The 14,731-nt window shown below is 43.4% G+C and overlaps 1 protein-coding gene across 1 annotated transcript in view; it reads left to right on the forward strand.

The window, feature by feature from the left end:
• doc2g (double C2-like domains, gamma) overlaps nucleotides 1-13,467 on the forward strand; it is a 40,462-nt gene extending 26,995 nt beyond the window's left edge. The window contains exons 9-11 of the mRNA XM_080444520.1: nucleotides 7,346-7,427; nucleotides 8,778-8,874; nucleotides 10,826-13,467. Of these exons, the coding sequence (XP_080300646.1) occupies nucleotides 7,346-7,427; nucleotides 8,778-8,874; nucleotides 10,826-10,965 (319 nt within the window). The 3' untranslated portion in view covers nucleotides 10,966-13,467. The remainder of the gene's footprint in view (nucleotides 1-7,345; nucleotides 7,428-8,777; nucleotides 8,875-10,825) is intronic.
• The last annotated feature ends 1,264 nt before the right edge of the window (nucleotides 13,468-14,731 follow it).

Raw genomic sequence — 14,731 nt, forward strand, 5'->3', positions numbered from 1 at the left:
ATGTGTCACCCAAACATGCAACGCTCATAACCCCATTGTGTAGGTCTTATCTCTTGTTAAGGCCCATGTAGGCTCATGTATACCTTTTGCTTTAGCCATTTCAACAAGTGCCTTGTTGTCAGACATTTCAACACAAAGCCTAGTAATAAATAAGGATTTGAGGAGAAAGCTTGCAGACTTATCAAAGATCCTAGCCATCCCAACCACAGACTGTTTCAGATGCTGCCATGTGACAAGTGGCTTCGTAGCCACAGAACCGTCTGCCAAGTTTGATAACAGTAAAGAAGAGGAATCCTAACAGATTCCAGCTCCACTACTTTCCTAATAACAACAGCAGTCTGACGTAATTTACGCATCCTACCTGGGTCGTGGTCCCCCCCCCCCATTCTGAATTCCCATTGACGTCTTTAATATCGCGTCAAATAAGAACTGTGTTCCAAAAATAAACAAATGATCGCGGCGAATTGACTCATATGGATATGAAGCATCAACTGACGGTGAGAAAACACTAGTGTTACTTCCGCCGAATTAGTTACATTTTCGCCAGAAACAGACTGTATCAAATATGAGTGACTGACTATCATAAACGATACAGAGCCACCTCCCTGACAATATCGCCGAGACAGTTTGTTTATTTTTCGACCACAATTCTTATATGAGACGATTCTAAGATGACCCAATGTTATTCTCCATAGAGAAATTACTTCCGCAACCCAGGGGATGAACGAGTGACGTCAGGACTTCGGTACTCTATTGGCTCAGTTATGACCATTATTACTGCAGTTTTTAATAAGAGTGCTTCTAGTCCATCAGGACAGACAGGCCTCTTGCTTGTAAAGCCTTCAGCACTTCTGACTAGAACATGAAAAGGGAGACGGGCCTACAGTATCATATAGTATATATATATCTCAGTTCACGTTGTTTGAACGGCTCGAGCAAATCGCTGCTAGCAGATGCACCAGCAGCCCATGGTCTTGCAGATCCAGGCCGAACCGGCACACAACAACAATCCAAAATGTGTTTTCTTTTTCCTTTTTTCTCATGCAGATCACTACATGATCTGCATGACAAATTGACATTTGTATTTATTACTTGAAAATAAGATAATGAATAGAACAGTTTTCCCTATAGTCCTATACTACTATTAATTTGCGTAGGTCAGGGTGCCGTCAGGTTATGTTAGTGCTTGAAAATACGTAGATTCTACTCTTATGGGCATTCCAAATGTTTTGCTTCATGTATTATTTTCTCATCTGCCCCCACTGGTCTGGAAGCCATTCATCGCATTACACCATGTCAGCCTCAGCAGCTTCCCCCTGCAGCTTCTTAAACGTTGTTTGCTCTTTTTAAATCGCTCAAACCAGCCTATGGAAACTTTGAAATCACCTCCCTGGCTCGCTGCCAGTTCTTCTGCCTTTTCCCTCACCAAGGGACATTATGTGACCAGGCATTATCAATCCACTTGATGAGGGCAGCCTCAACCACAGATGCTTTCCCTGTATGTGTGTGCACAACTGTGTGTGTACAGCTGGTGTAAAGTTTAAACGTGTTTATGTGTGTTTCAGGTCAATGGATGGTCAAATTTGACTCTAAGGCCAAGAAGGCACCATTTACTAAATTGAATGGTGACGTAGTAATGGTACCTGTCCTCTACAGCTCCAAATACTCATTGCCTATGTCCCTGAAGTCATGGCAAAGGTATACACACACACACGCAACCAGGCATTTTCAATCCACTTGACGAGGGCGGCCTCAACCACAGATTCTTTCCTTGTGCGCAATCGTTTTCTGCCTCCATCACTAGCCATGATTGTTTCTTGTTGTTTGAGTAGACTACACAATAAGGAACACCAAGTTTCACTGCCGCAACTGTTTTTGGCACTTAGGGCTCTATTCAGAGCCAGATTTGAACAAACCACTAATTAGGGATTTCGGACTAGGCAAGAGGCGTTTCCCCGCAAAATTCGGTATTCTATGGCACCCCCCTCACCCGCCAAACACCTGAGCTACCCGTTACATTATGCATAGGTGTGGTTTGGGCGTTACAATGATAAAACCAATCACCGTGCCAGAAGCCATTGCCTTTAAGAGAAGACTGCGCTAGCCGTCATCCCGATCCAATATATGCTCTAGCCTATCTACCTGTCTGCACTGTTGCCTGGTCTGATTATTATAAGCCACATTGGGCTTGTTTTCCTTCTTTTTTTTTAATCCAAATACATTTTTATATTAATTTGTAGCCTATTGTGTTCACAATAAGCTTGTCATATTAGTCAGATCCGGAATAGTATATGAAAGCCATTTAAAATATGTATACTATTGGTGCACACTGGCTGCTCCCAAATAATTAATTACATCATGTTGCGACAACGCTCCTACGTGGTACACAGACAAACAGTAGCACATGGGTATAATAAATTGGACAGTTTTAGGAAAGGTCTATACTATAGCCTATGTACTCACGTTGGCTGTTATCGTTCTATTTCCACCGTTCTAATGGATTCCAGGGGTGTGTAAACATCTCTGAAGTTGCTCCATAGTTTCCTCTGAAGTGACGCAGTTTTAAAGTTAACTTACATCCATATTGTCCCCGTTATCTTTCATCATCCACCTTTGTTCAGTAATCCCGAACAGAGCTAAACTTTAAGTTTACATCAATCAAAGCCTCTCAAACCCAGACACATTGCTGCGATGCGTATGTGCGTCGCCTACCCAAAATAACAGACATACAAGCTATCAACGGCGCTGCGTCATGTCGTGTCGACAGCTACAGATCTGTTATTTTGGACAGCATACATCGAGGCGCGCGCGCGCCACGGAGTAGCCTATCACTAAACCAAAAACATTACATTACGTGGTCAACAACATACTAGACATGTAACTTGCTTGGAGCTTAATGCAGTGGTTCTCAACCTGTGGGTCGAGACCACAATGGAGCACCCAACGCCTGGCGAGCTTGTAGATCTGCTATTTTCACAATATTTATCTGTGGAACCGAGTCAAACAAAATGGGGGGGTCCCCAGTTCAAATATGGTTATTTTGGGGGGTCATGAACGTAGCGTTTACGCGGGGAATATAATAATAATATAGGCTAATATATATAATATAGGCTATAATATAATATTGACCCGCACGTCCCGCAGCAGGGGTTTAATGAGACAGCAGCCAAAATGAAAATCACACTATGATCCGATCATCTTATAAAAAATGTAAGTGCTTAAGATTTTAGCCCAAACCCAACGGGACCCGACCCGGCCCGTCGGCACCGGCTGAGCCGGGTCTAAGTTTTTTTTACATCCAAATAAATTCACATATTAATTAATTTGTAGCGTAGGCTATTGTGTTCACAATAAGCAACTTGTCATATTAGTCAGATCCCCAAGAGTATATGAAAGCCATTTAAAATAGTTATATATTCCTACACAGCTGATGCCAAATAATTAATCAACAGGGCAGCGCAACGCTAAAGTAGCCTAGGTCAAATCAATCACTGTCTTGTCATGACGCAGCAGTAGAGAGCTCCCTTTAAAGTTTAAAAACCATAACATGACATAAATAATGGATCTTCAGAACTTTCTTCATGTCTTTTTCACCTCAAAATAAATGTTGGATTATTTCTTCAAATGAAAGCACAGGCAGCGGCCAGAAGGTAACATTTGATGTGATTTCTCCATTGCAAAAATGATTACGGTTATTCTATGAAAACATATATTTCATAGAATAACCAGAATCATTTTTAAAATGGTTATGGGGCAGTGTATATATTTATATAGCCCTATTTGCTCCAAGCTGTTTTTTAAATAAAATATAGACTGTTAGGGTAGAATGACTCCTGTTCTTAACGAATTACCAAGATTTAATGAGAAATAAGGCTTCTTTAGAAAAATGACTGACGGGCTGGGCTGGGTCTAATTTGTCAATTATTAGTCGAGCCAGGCTGAAATATTTAGGGGATATGAAAGCTCTAGTTAGTAGTTTGAAGTGCTCATGTGGCCTTAGAGTTGCTTCTTTTTGTTTTCATAGACCTGCGACTGCGTTGCTTATTTCTCTCCAAGGCTGGCAACACGGCTCATGGTCCAACGCACAAAGCCATTGTAGTGTCTGTGTGCACTTGACGGGTGATTTTATAAACCAGCGGGTGCTTCTAGAATCCACTATCCCCCGTCCCCAAGCCGTACCCATGTGTGTCTGTAGAATTGCAATGTGGGGGATATAGCAACAACACGCCCACAGGCACACCTCCACGCGCAAATAACGGCGTCGGCATAATGGTGACGGGTAGAGCAGGTGCTAGAATAACCTATTGGGGCGGCGCAGGTCCATTATCCCGATTTAACGGGGAATTTTTGGCCTGAGAATGGGGCCCTCTGTCATAATCTTAGAGTAGAGCACATTTTTCATAGAGAGAAAACAACTTTTGTTGTCCACACACAAACCTTTGCCCTGCATTTTTGCCGGACCCAGGGGGTCTGGCTTACATGAGGCTTTGTACCTGTTTTCTCCATACATGGGCATGGTCACTTTGTCCTTAGGCCCCAGCCATAAAAGTCTGTCCCCCTTTCGTCCATACATGGGTATGTTTTGTACCTGTTTTCTCCATACATGGGCAAAAAACAGGTTTTGGTCACTTTGTCCTTAGGCCCCAGCCATAAAAGTCTGTCCCCCTTTCGTCCATACATGGGCATGTTTTGTACCTGTTTTCTCCATACATGGGCAAAAAACTGGTTTTGGTCACTTTGTCCTTAGGCCCCAGCCATAAAAGTCTGTCCCCCTTTCGTCCATACATGGGCATAGACACAGGCTGACACGTCATGTGAAGTCTGGGTCTGGCAGAACCAGGTCTCCTGGTCTTGTTCACATATGCCTTTTATAGCGCCACCAGGAGGCCGACTTATGTAAAAAGTCTTTTTTTGCTATTAAGCCTAAAGATAGTCATGTGATCAAGACGGATGTGTTTGATTTTTCATATTCCATCCTGATTGTCTAAGATTGACATCTAAAGTTTGCACTGCAGTAGTGGCTTGTTTTGAACAAAATGCCGCAAATCATGAACGCAGCATCCGATTGCGGTCAAAATTTGCACGCACATTCACACTATGTTGAGGAGAAAATTCCACCCTTTTAACATTGGCCTGTTATAGCGCCACCAGCAGGTCTAATTTAGCAAAACACATTTTTTTGAACAAAATGCCTCAAATCATGAATGCAGTGTCCGATTGCCGTGCAAAGCCTAAGAAGAAATGGCTACCTTTTCACATGGGCCTATTATAGCGCCACCAGGAGGCCACAATAACCTACCTGACCTGGCGGAGACCTGTGCTCCGAGGAGCACTTTTTCTAGTTCTTTCTTGATTCATCTGAACAGAATGTACGCACATTTGTGCACATACACCCTGGTGCAAAGTGTGTTATAGTCACAGGCCTCAAAACCAATTTGGTTACTTTTTAAAAGGACATGTTAGGTATTCAATTAACATTTTGATGTTTGTTTCTTATTTTAGATTTTGAGTTTACTGGACACTTAATCCAAAATGTTAAAACATCAATATTTATTTGAGACAACATACAGCTGTCAAATATTTCCTGCTGACTAAACAGGCTTTCATCTTTTATTCTGGCACTCTGTGTGTGTGTGTGTGTGTGTGCGTGTGCGTGTGCGTGTGCGTGTGCGTGTGTGTGTGTGTGTGTGTGTGTGTGTGTGTGTGTGTGTGTGTGTGTGTGTGTGTGTGTGTGTGTGCGCAAAACCTGAGTTTGCGAAGTAAGCAGTTATTATTAGCTCTGCTGTTGGAACATTATATATCCAACATGTCTATCCAGCTGTACTTCACCACATTCCTTTTTGCCTCTATCATGCAGTTTATTTTCTGCTCTCCTCCCTTGGCGGCTCTGTCCGTTATGAGTCATTTTAGCTCCCCATGCCTTTTTTTAATTGCACCTTCACTATCCATCCTCTTTCACTGGGAGGTGCCTTGTACCACACATAACACGCCCCCCACCCACCCTCTCATTCTCCCTTCTCTTCCTCTTTCTCAAGTCCCCCTCCTGTCCTCTCTCCTACACCCCCCCCCCCCCCCCCACCCCTAAATCACTCATTCCTATCCTGGTGAGGCAGCCCCAAGGCAAGCCCAGAATCAGCTGTCCTGGTAAGGATTTGTCACTGCTCTGAGGGGGTGAAGTTGGGGGAGTGAGATATCTCTCCCTGCCGGAACATCTTGACGTGGAATTTATGCTGATGATGACAGTCATTGCCCTCTGGGAAACCTTCTGTCGCCTCATTGCTAGAGTGCATGCTGCTATCTCATTGTCAAAATAATAGCATGGCATTTCTCACGCCCCTCGCTTGATACAAAGTCATATTGCTCTCAAGTTTTCTCCGAGGGAGAAATGTTCTCTCATTCTGTATTTTTGTATTGCTGCTGTTTGGGCATTCTGGTGAGTTTGTGTGTCAAGTTACTGTAAATACAAAGTCCACTAAATCTCAGAGGCAAATATTGTACTTTTACTCCACTACAATTATTTGAAAACTTTAGTTAGTTGTTACTTTGTAGATTTGAATTATTATTACAAAACATACATTAACATCTTCAGCCCTATTTAAACTTTGGCTATTTGAAAATAGCCGATGTCCGAGCTCAATTTTATACATTTTATACATGATACCATATGAAACGAGACATTCTGCATAATGAGCACTTTTACTTTTGGTACTTTAAATATATTTTCATGCCATTAGTTTTGTACTTTTACTCAAGTAAATTTGGATTGACTTTAACTTGTAAGGGCGCGGTCCCACCGCACTTTTGTTTTTCCTCTGGGGCGGAATCTGGCAATGTTTTGTCAATTCAAGAATTGACAAAGCATTGGCATTTCCGCCCCAGAGGTAAAATAAAAGTGCGGTGGGACCGTGCCCTAACAGAGTGTTTCTACATTGCAGTATTGATACTTTTACTTAAGGAAACAAATGGAGTACTTTTTCCAGCACTGTTAGTTAGTGCCTAGATCTAACAAGAAGTAATTGCAGCTTTGGCGCTGTCTGAGAGGATTGAAGACCTTTGGCTCTTTCTCAAGCTATGGGCTACAGCCATAGTGCATCATATCTAAATCATTACGTTGTGTGTATTTTACTGTTGATTAACCCGTTGACTCTTGTACTTGCTCTGCCCTTTTCCCCCCTCTACTACACCAAATCTCTTCACAGGAAATAGCAGATCTACAAGCTCACAACGCATGGCGTTGCGACTTGCGACGCATGGTAGATCAGCTATTTTCAACGAATGTTCCCCCCAGAATGGGGATGCTAGTGTTCAAGTGGTTAACTGTCTCTTGCCGTTCTTTGTTTTTCAGTAACCTGGGGCCTGAAATGGGGAAAAAGTCCAAGTACAAGACCACAGTAAAGAAAAAGACTCTCAACCCAGAGTTCAATGAGGTACATCCCATCCTAAGTCTCTACACAGACCAGCTATTGGCCAAATTACTTTGAACTAGACCATACCCGTCGGGAGATATGAGCACCGAAAGTATATGCAGTTTGAGTTATGCACTGTGCACAGATAGTATATCAGGGATGGAAAGTGCTGTTGGTACGTGCAACATAACCAGATGTTCTAGGTTGTTATATTATATTGTACTGTATATTCTCCCATAAAATTGCGAGCATAGCCTACCGTATTTTGGAAAGCGCCTGTTCAAAGGCGTTCTCACCCTTTACTGTAGACAGCATCCAACAGAATACGCTGAACTATGAATATGGCATTTTTAAAGCATATATATATATATATTTATATATATATATTTTAAAGAATAGATTTTTGTCTCCGCCAGGCCGAAAGGCATGGCGAGAGAGTATGTTTTACCCCCTGTCTGTCCGTCCGTTTGTGTGTCCGTTTGTGTGTCCGTCCGTCCATCTGTCTGTGAACAGCTAATCTCAGGCACCGTTGGCCCTGTCGCTGTGAAACTGTGCACGCACACTCCCTGGATGCCAATTCAGAACCTCTGCCCCAAATTTTTCACATGGGCCTATTATAGCGCCACCAGGAGGCCGATTTGTGCAAAACCCTTTTACTCCTACAGATTTTATCCAAACGTCATGCAAATCGGTAAACAGTATCTCTATAGTCATGTGATCAACACAGATCTGTCCGATTGTCCATATTCCATCCTCATTGGCTAAGGTTGGCTTCCAAAATTTGCAGGATTGGTCCGTTTTGAACAAAATACCTCAAATCATGAACGCAGCTTGCGCTTTGCGTGCAATTTCACACGCAAATTCCCATTAGGCCGAGGAAGAAATGCCAGCCTTTTCACATTGGCCTGTTATAGCGCCACCAGCAGGTCTAATTTAGCAAAACACATTTTTGGAACAAAATGCCTCAAATTTTGAATGCAAGGTCTGATTGCCGTGAAAGGCCTAAGAATAAATGGCACCCTTTTCACATTGGCCTATTATAGCGCCACCAGGAGGCCACAATAACCTACCTAACCTGGCGGAGACCTGTGCTCCGAGGAGCACTTTTTCTAGTTTTTTAATAAATCTGTATGGTAAAGAATGTCAAATCTACAGTGGCTGGAGGTGGTCAACCTGCTCTCCCATTGCGAGATTTCAACCTGGGTATCTGGAAGGACACCTAATGGACATCGTTTCGCCTATAGTGACCAGCCCAAAATACTAGGGACAGCAGCTTGAAAGTGGTTAAGGATTGCAGCTTTAACTCTGAGGCTTCTGAGGCCTCAGTAGTAATTTATCAATTTGTGTTACTGTGTACTTGCCTCTGTACAGGAGTTTGCGTATGAAGTTTCCCTGGACCAGCTGGCAAAGAAGTCCCTCGAGATCTCAGTGTGGGACTATGACCTCGGAATGAGCAACGACTTCATAGGTAGGCTGCAAGTGCATGTGAAGAAGACAAGAAGGGGAGAGAAGAGAGAGAGAGAGAGAGAGAGAGAGAGAGAGAGAGCGAGGGGGAAGAAATTGTGAAGAGAATGATTGAACATGAGTGTTTGAATGAAAGCAGCAAGAACACAGACAACGGAGTGACATGGTTGGGAGAGATCGGCTATGGAAATTAAGAGAAATGAGGGGCTAAATGATGAGGCTTGAGAGGCGAGCGCTTGAGTTGGACAAATTAAGGAGAGGGTGAGTAAGAGAGCTAAGTGGACGGGCGTTACAAATCAAAAGGGAAGCCTTTTCCCTTGGATCCTTTGGGCTCGGCACGCCAGAATGATGCAGCTTTGTGAGGCAACTAAACAGCACTGGCATGGCCTGGTGTGTATCACAGCAATGTAGAGCAGTGCAGTGCAGCACAGGGGAGCGGGGGAGTACTGGCGCTGAGGTACAGAGAGAATGGATTACCACCCTGGGAGCTCCAAGGCCCTGAGATCAAAGTGGGTTTCTCGATCTGGCTCTGCCTCTGGGTTCTCACTCTCTCTCTGTGTGTGTGTGCGTGTGTGTGTGCGTGTGTGTGTGTGTGTGTGTGTGTGTGTGTGTGTGTGTGTGGTGTGTGTGTGTGTGTGTGCGCGTGCGAGCGTGCACATGCGTGCGTGTGTGTGTGTGTGGGGGGGGGGGGGTCGCTGATATATGGTTGAGTGAGTTATTCGAGTGAGTTATTCGTCTTGCTTGGATAAAAGGCCATTGGTCTAACGTATGGCCCCAGTGTTCCCAAGGCCATTATCATTTTACAGAATGCACAGCACAAGGCCATGATTTCTTAATTGGAGTTGGGAGAAAAAAAGACAGTGAGAGACAAAGATGGATTGAAAAGGCGATTCAAGGAAGTAATGAAGGAATAAAAGAAAGAAAGAATGAAAAAAAGAAGAAAGAAAGACAGAAAAACAGAACTAACCTGTGTGCGTGCGTGCGTGCGTGCGTGCGTGCGTGCGTGCGTGCGTGCGTGCGTGCGTGCGTGCGTGCGTGCGTGCGTGCGTGCGTGCGTGCGTGTGCTTGGTATGTTTGCATGCAGGCATTCACCCCATCTGTTCCATCTTGTCCATCAGCAGTGCCTCATCGCTCTTCTGTCCCCCATGTCTGTCACACTCACCAACCATTCATCACCAACCGCCCACGGGCTCACAGAGCACAGTATCGATCTCAGGAAGAGAAGACAGTGGGGTAGTTAGGAGGGAAGGATGGAGATCACGCGCAAGTATTGTATTCAGATAGCAGCTTATCAAAGAGAGAGAGAGAGAGAGAGAGAGAGAGAGAGAGTGAGTGGGAAAGAGAGAGTTTGGGGATTGAATGCATTATGTGCTAAAGCACTGTTAGCCTCGGGCGACATTTAATGTGGAGACAGGCCACAGATCCGATGCTGAGTCCTGTTTGCTCGTGCCCGTCGATATAGGAGCTGCTCTGAGAAAAGAGGCATTGCTAAAAAAATGCATTTAAAACTTTAACATTTTAAAAGACCCGTTGACTGTGCACTCATAGCCCAGAGGACAACTCTGTAATAGGTGCAGTGTGAAAACTGTCTCTGCCTGCCTTTGTCTGCCTCTCCACCTGCACTTCAGCTCTCTTCTCTGTTATCACTGCCATTTCCTATTTCTCTCCCGTCCATCAAAGCATTTCTCATCTCTGTTTTAATGTCTGTGTTGTATTCTTTCTTCTGTCTGTTTTGTCTGGTCTGCCTGCCAGCCTACCCGACTTTCCTGTTGCCGGGCTGTTTTCTGACAATGTCCTGTGTGTGTCTTTCTTTGCATTGCCCTTTTCTTGCTTGGCAATCACCACCTGATTTTCCTTATCTGTTAATTGCACCTCTCTCTCTCTCTCTCTCTCTCTCTCTCTCTCTCTCTCTCTCTCTCTCTCTCTCTCTCTCTCTCTCTCTCTCTCGTTTTCAGGTGGAGTGGAGCTGAGTATAAATGCAAGTGGACAAAGACTCAGACACTGGTTTGAGTGTCTCAAAAACAAAGGGAAGAAAGTCGAGTACTGGCACACACTCACACAACAAGGAGCCCCAAGCAATGACAAGCCAGACTAAATCAATCACACAGAAACATTTCAAGACACACACACACACACACACACACACACACACACGCACACACGCACACACGCACGCAAACATACATGTGAGTCATTCACACTGCACACTCTCACATGCAACAATGAAACACTTATCACTGACAGGATGAAGTAAAGTCTGATTCATGCTTTGTTTCATGGTGCTGTTGCTCATCGTAAATAACCGATTTCAATCAACACCAACACGTCACGCCCATCGCTTGGACGAGTGACACCACCCTGCGGCAAAGCATGACTTCGGCTAAAGGTCGTAATGGGAGCAAGAAAAAAAAGAATGCAATAACTATGTTGATGTGTAACAACAGCAACATACTAATAATATCATCTGAATTCTCCTTCTTCGAGGTGAGATAATTTGTGAAAATGTCCCTCAAGTGTTGACGATGAAAACAACTCACAAATACATCCTTTAACGTTTGACATTGTGGAAGTCACACACATTTTGTCATTTGAATTTTCACCAAAAAACAAGGTGCAGATTCCTTAAAGGACGACTTCACCCATTTTCAACCTTTCTTCGTACAATTGGTCCTTATTAATGCTCATTATAATATGGTACCATTTTTGTCTACTGTGTCTCAGAGGAGGGCTGTGGACATTTCAGAAACCCGCCTACCAGTGACATCATCGATGGGTAATCCAAGCTAATAGAAACGGTAGGCTTTCTTATCCTGGAAAGTTAGCATGCTAAGCCATTGTTCTCGCGTTAATACAAATAAAAATAAAAAAGCCCTGCCTAACGATGATGTCACTGGTAGGCAGGTTTCTGAACTGTCCACACACAGCCCTCCTATGAGACACAGAGTGAGTAGAAAAAAATTGTACCGTTTTATAATGAGTGGGGCATTAGTGAGGACCAATTATATGTTGAAAATGGGTGAAGTCGTCCTTTAACTGTAGCCTACTTAAACTTATGTCACTAAAAGGGTCAGACCATATACAGTATGTACCCTGCTGACTCATAAAGTGGTATTATATTGTAACTGTCAGGATGTGATTGACGGGGTGATTCTGTTCTCCCTTGTTCGGGGGAATCTTTTATTTTCCTAGTGGTTCTTGATCTAATGCAAAACAACACAAATTCTTTAAAGCACAAAATGATCCATTTTGGTGGATTCGTACCTTTACAGATGTACTTTTCAATGTTGTTCCAGTGTCTGTCAGTGACAGTGGTTGTCTGCACACCATCATATCAGCAAATTAAACATGTGTGACTTTGAAATGTGTTGTGTGTGTACTGTATGTTAGCATGCGCACACACGCACATGTATGCAGTATGCGTGAACATGAAGGCCAGCCTGCATTTCCCCTTCTCTGTGCAAGTACATCTATCTGTAATTACATCATGGCCCATTTGATTTGTCTTTTTAACCCAACTCCAACAAGAATATGAAAGGACAGGAGAAACAGAAAATCTATATCATGTTAGAATGTTAAGTGATGCGTGATCCTCGCTGAAGGACACTGACAGGCAATCAGTCATGTGTGGCAAACCATGGCTGTCCCTTGCCCACTGTCAGACAGTCGCTCAGAGCAGAGGTCCTGTGCCATGGGACCCCTGCTCCAGGGCCCTTTTGACTTCTCACCCAACCAAAAGGCTGAGGAGGAGATACACGTACTGTATACGAAGCATTCTATCTTTGGAGTTATCAGTTGGAGCTGTCAAGCAGACATCACGTCCACAACTCAGTGGATTCAATATTGACATTTTGTTACAAAATGTGGTTGAGTTAACTTTTGTCTTTGGTTGAGACTAAACCTTTTGGTCGTGAACAAAAAAACAGGGCTGGTCGAAATGTAAATAGTACCCAAAATTATACTGGTGTAACTGCAGCCATCAGATGAAGTCACTGTATTTTTTTCCCAGACCCATAAATCTGGTGTTGTGGAAGGTGTATATATAGGGCACTGGGCGAGAGATGAGACCACGGGACAATTGTATCTATTTTTGTGAGATACAGGATTGCCTTTGGAGATAATAAACAGCACTCTGGTTGCCAGATGGACAATGGAGCATCCCCACAATTTGCTGGGATTGTCAAGAGGAAAAAGAAGGATTATAACCTTCACTGAAACCCTTTGGAATGCAATGGACAATGAGCAATTATGGTATATATCGGGGCAAAGAACACTGACATAGGATGGCGGTGGCGGTGGTGTGTGTGTGTGTGTGTGTGTGTGTGTGTGTGTGTGTGTGTGTGTGTGTGTGTGTGTGTGTGTGTGTGTGTGTGTGTGTGTGTGTGTGTGTGTGTGTGTGTGTGTGTGTGTGTGTGTGTGTGTGTGTGTCTCTGTCTCTGTCTCTGTCTGTCTGTCTGTCTGTCTGTCTGTCTGTCTGTCTGTCTGTCTGCATGTGTCTGTCTGTGTTGGTTAGTTTCTGAACCTCTCTATATGTAAATGAGGTTTATGGGGTACTATGTTGCTGAGTAGTCATCATGCTCCTACCAGGGTGATGAGTGGTGCCTCCACAGTTCATCATAAGACTATAATTCTGTCCCCACGGTCGGGTTCACAGATGTGGGGCCTTCAGCAGCCCCCCCCCCCCCCCCCCCATCAAGCTTTCTTGTTTTCGACATTTTAGAACTGATCTATCCGTTCATATTCTTGTTGAACTTTGACAACATTGTGAATGTTTAATCATTAACTGAAAAAAAAACAAAAAAACAAACAGAAACAAAGGAACAGTTAAACTCCACTGTTTTAATATGTCTATACAATAAGGAATTGAATTCAAAGGTTGGTTAAAATATGTGTAATGACAGTGGGTTTGGCAACGATTGGAACTTGAATGAATTCAGCGAGAGAACTGGGTCAACCTAAAGATGGGGAGTTGTTCTGTACTTTCTGTATATGCACATCAAATTCCCTGACGTATCAGTAGTGAGATAATCAGCCCAAAACATCAACATTACAAAGTGACCAATGCTTCAAAGATTGATTTTTGGGGGAATTTGCAAAAGGTAGTGGCTCCTGAACTGGCAGAATCATACCCACACTTCTTACCGTCAGAGCAGTGCACTGAACTAAATTCAGGTAATATTGAAAGGGTTGTGTTTAGTAGGCATTACGTTAGAGATGGTTAAGTTTAGTCATGGGTTTTCTGTGGTTAGAACGTCTGGGTAAGGATCTGGGCGGGCGGATAGCCAATTGAATTGCGTGATCTTAAATTCCCGGATTTCCAAGCTTTTAGAAATTGGGTAAGCCTTCTAGTTCAGGTACCACAACCTTAAGCCTGTCCTTTTTTAATGGAGTTCATGTAACCATCTTATCTATAACTGCATGTTTAGCAGTTACCAATGAATGACATGCCCATATAGTATTTTAAGTACATCTTTCTGAATGCTGACTTGTTTACAGTATGTGTCGTCCATTCAGTTTGTCACCACTGCCGCTAAGTAATTGTATGTCTGTGAAAGGGATAATTCAGGGTATTTTTGCTCAGTTGATGTGCTTTACCAAGTGAGCTAGTGCTTTAAAACCTTTAATGTCATATATACCGGTATTGAGATTTGGTCTTCCTTTCACTGACATGGGAGATGATGAGGGATTGGAGTGAAGGACATGAGAATTCACTACTGGCATCCCTGTGTATTCACTGACTGTCAATGCGGATCATGCAGTGTGGCTGCCATCATGTGGTGGATTCATGTAACTTCTTCAACAAAATAAAATGAAGTTGTTTCCGTGGTCTTCTGTTCCATGACATGTACTTCAAAATGATCATA

The sequence above is a fragment of the Gymnoscopelus braueri genome (assembly GCF_963280865.1).
Source record: "Gymnoscopelus braueri genome assembly, chromosome: 2".
Classification (NCBI taxonomy): domain Eukaryota; kingdom Metazoa; phylum Chordata; class Actinopteri; order Myctophiformes; family Myctophidae; genus Gymnoscopelus; species Gymnoscopelus braueri.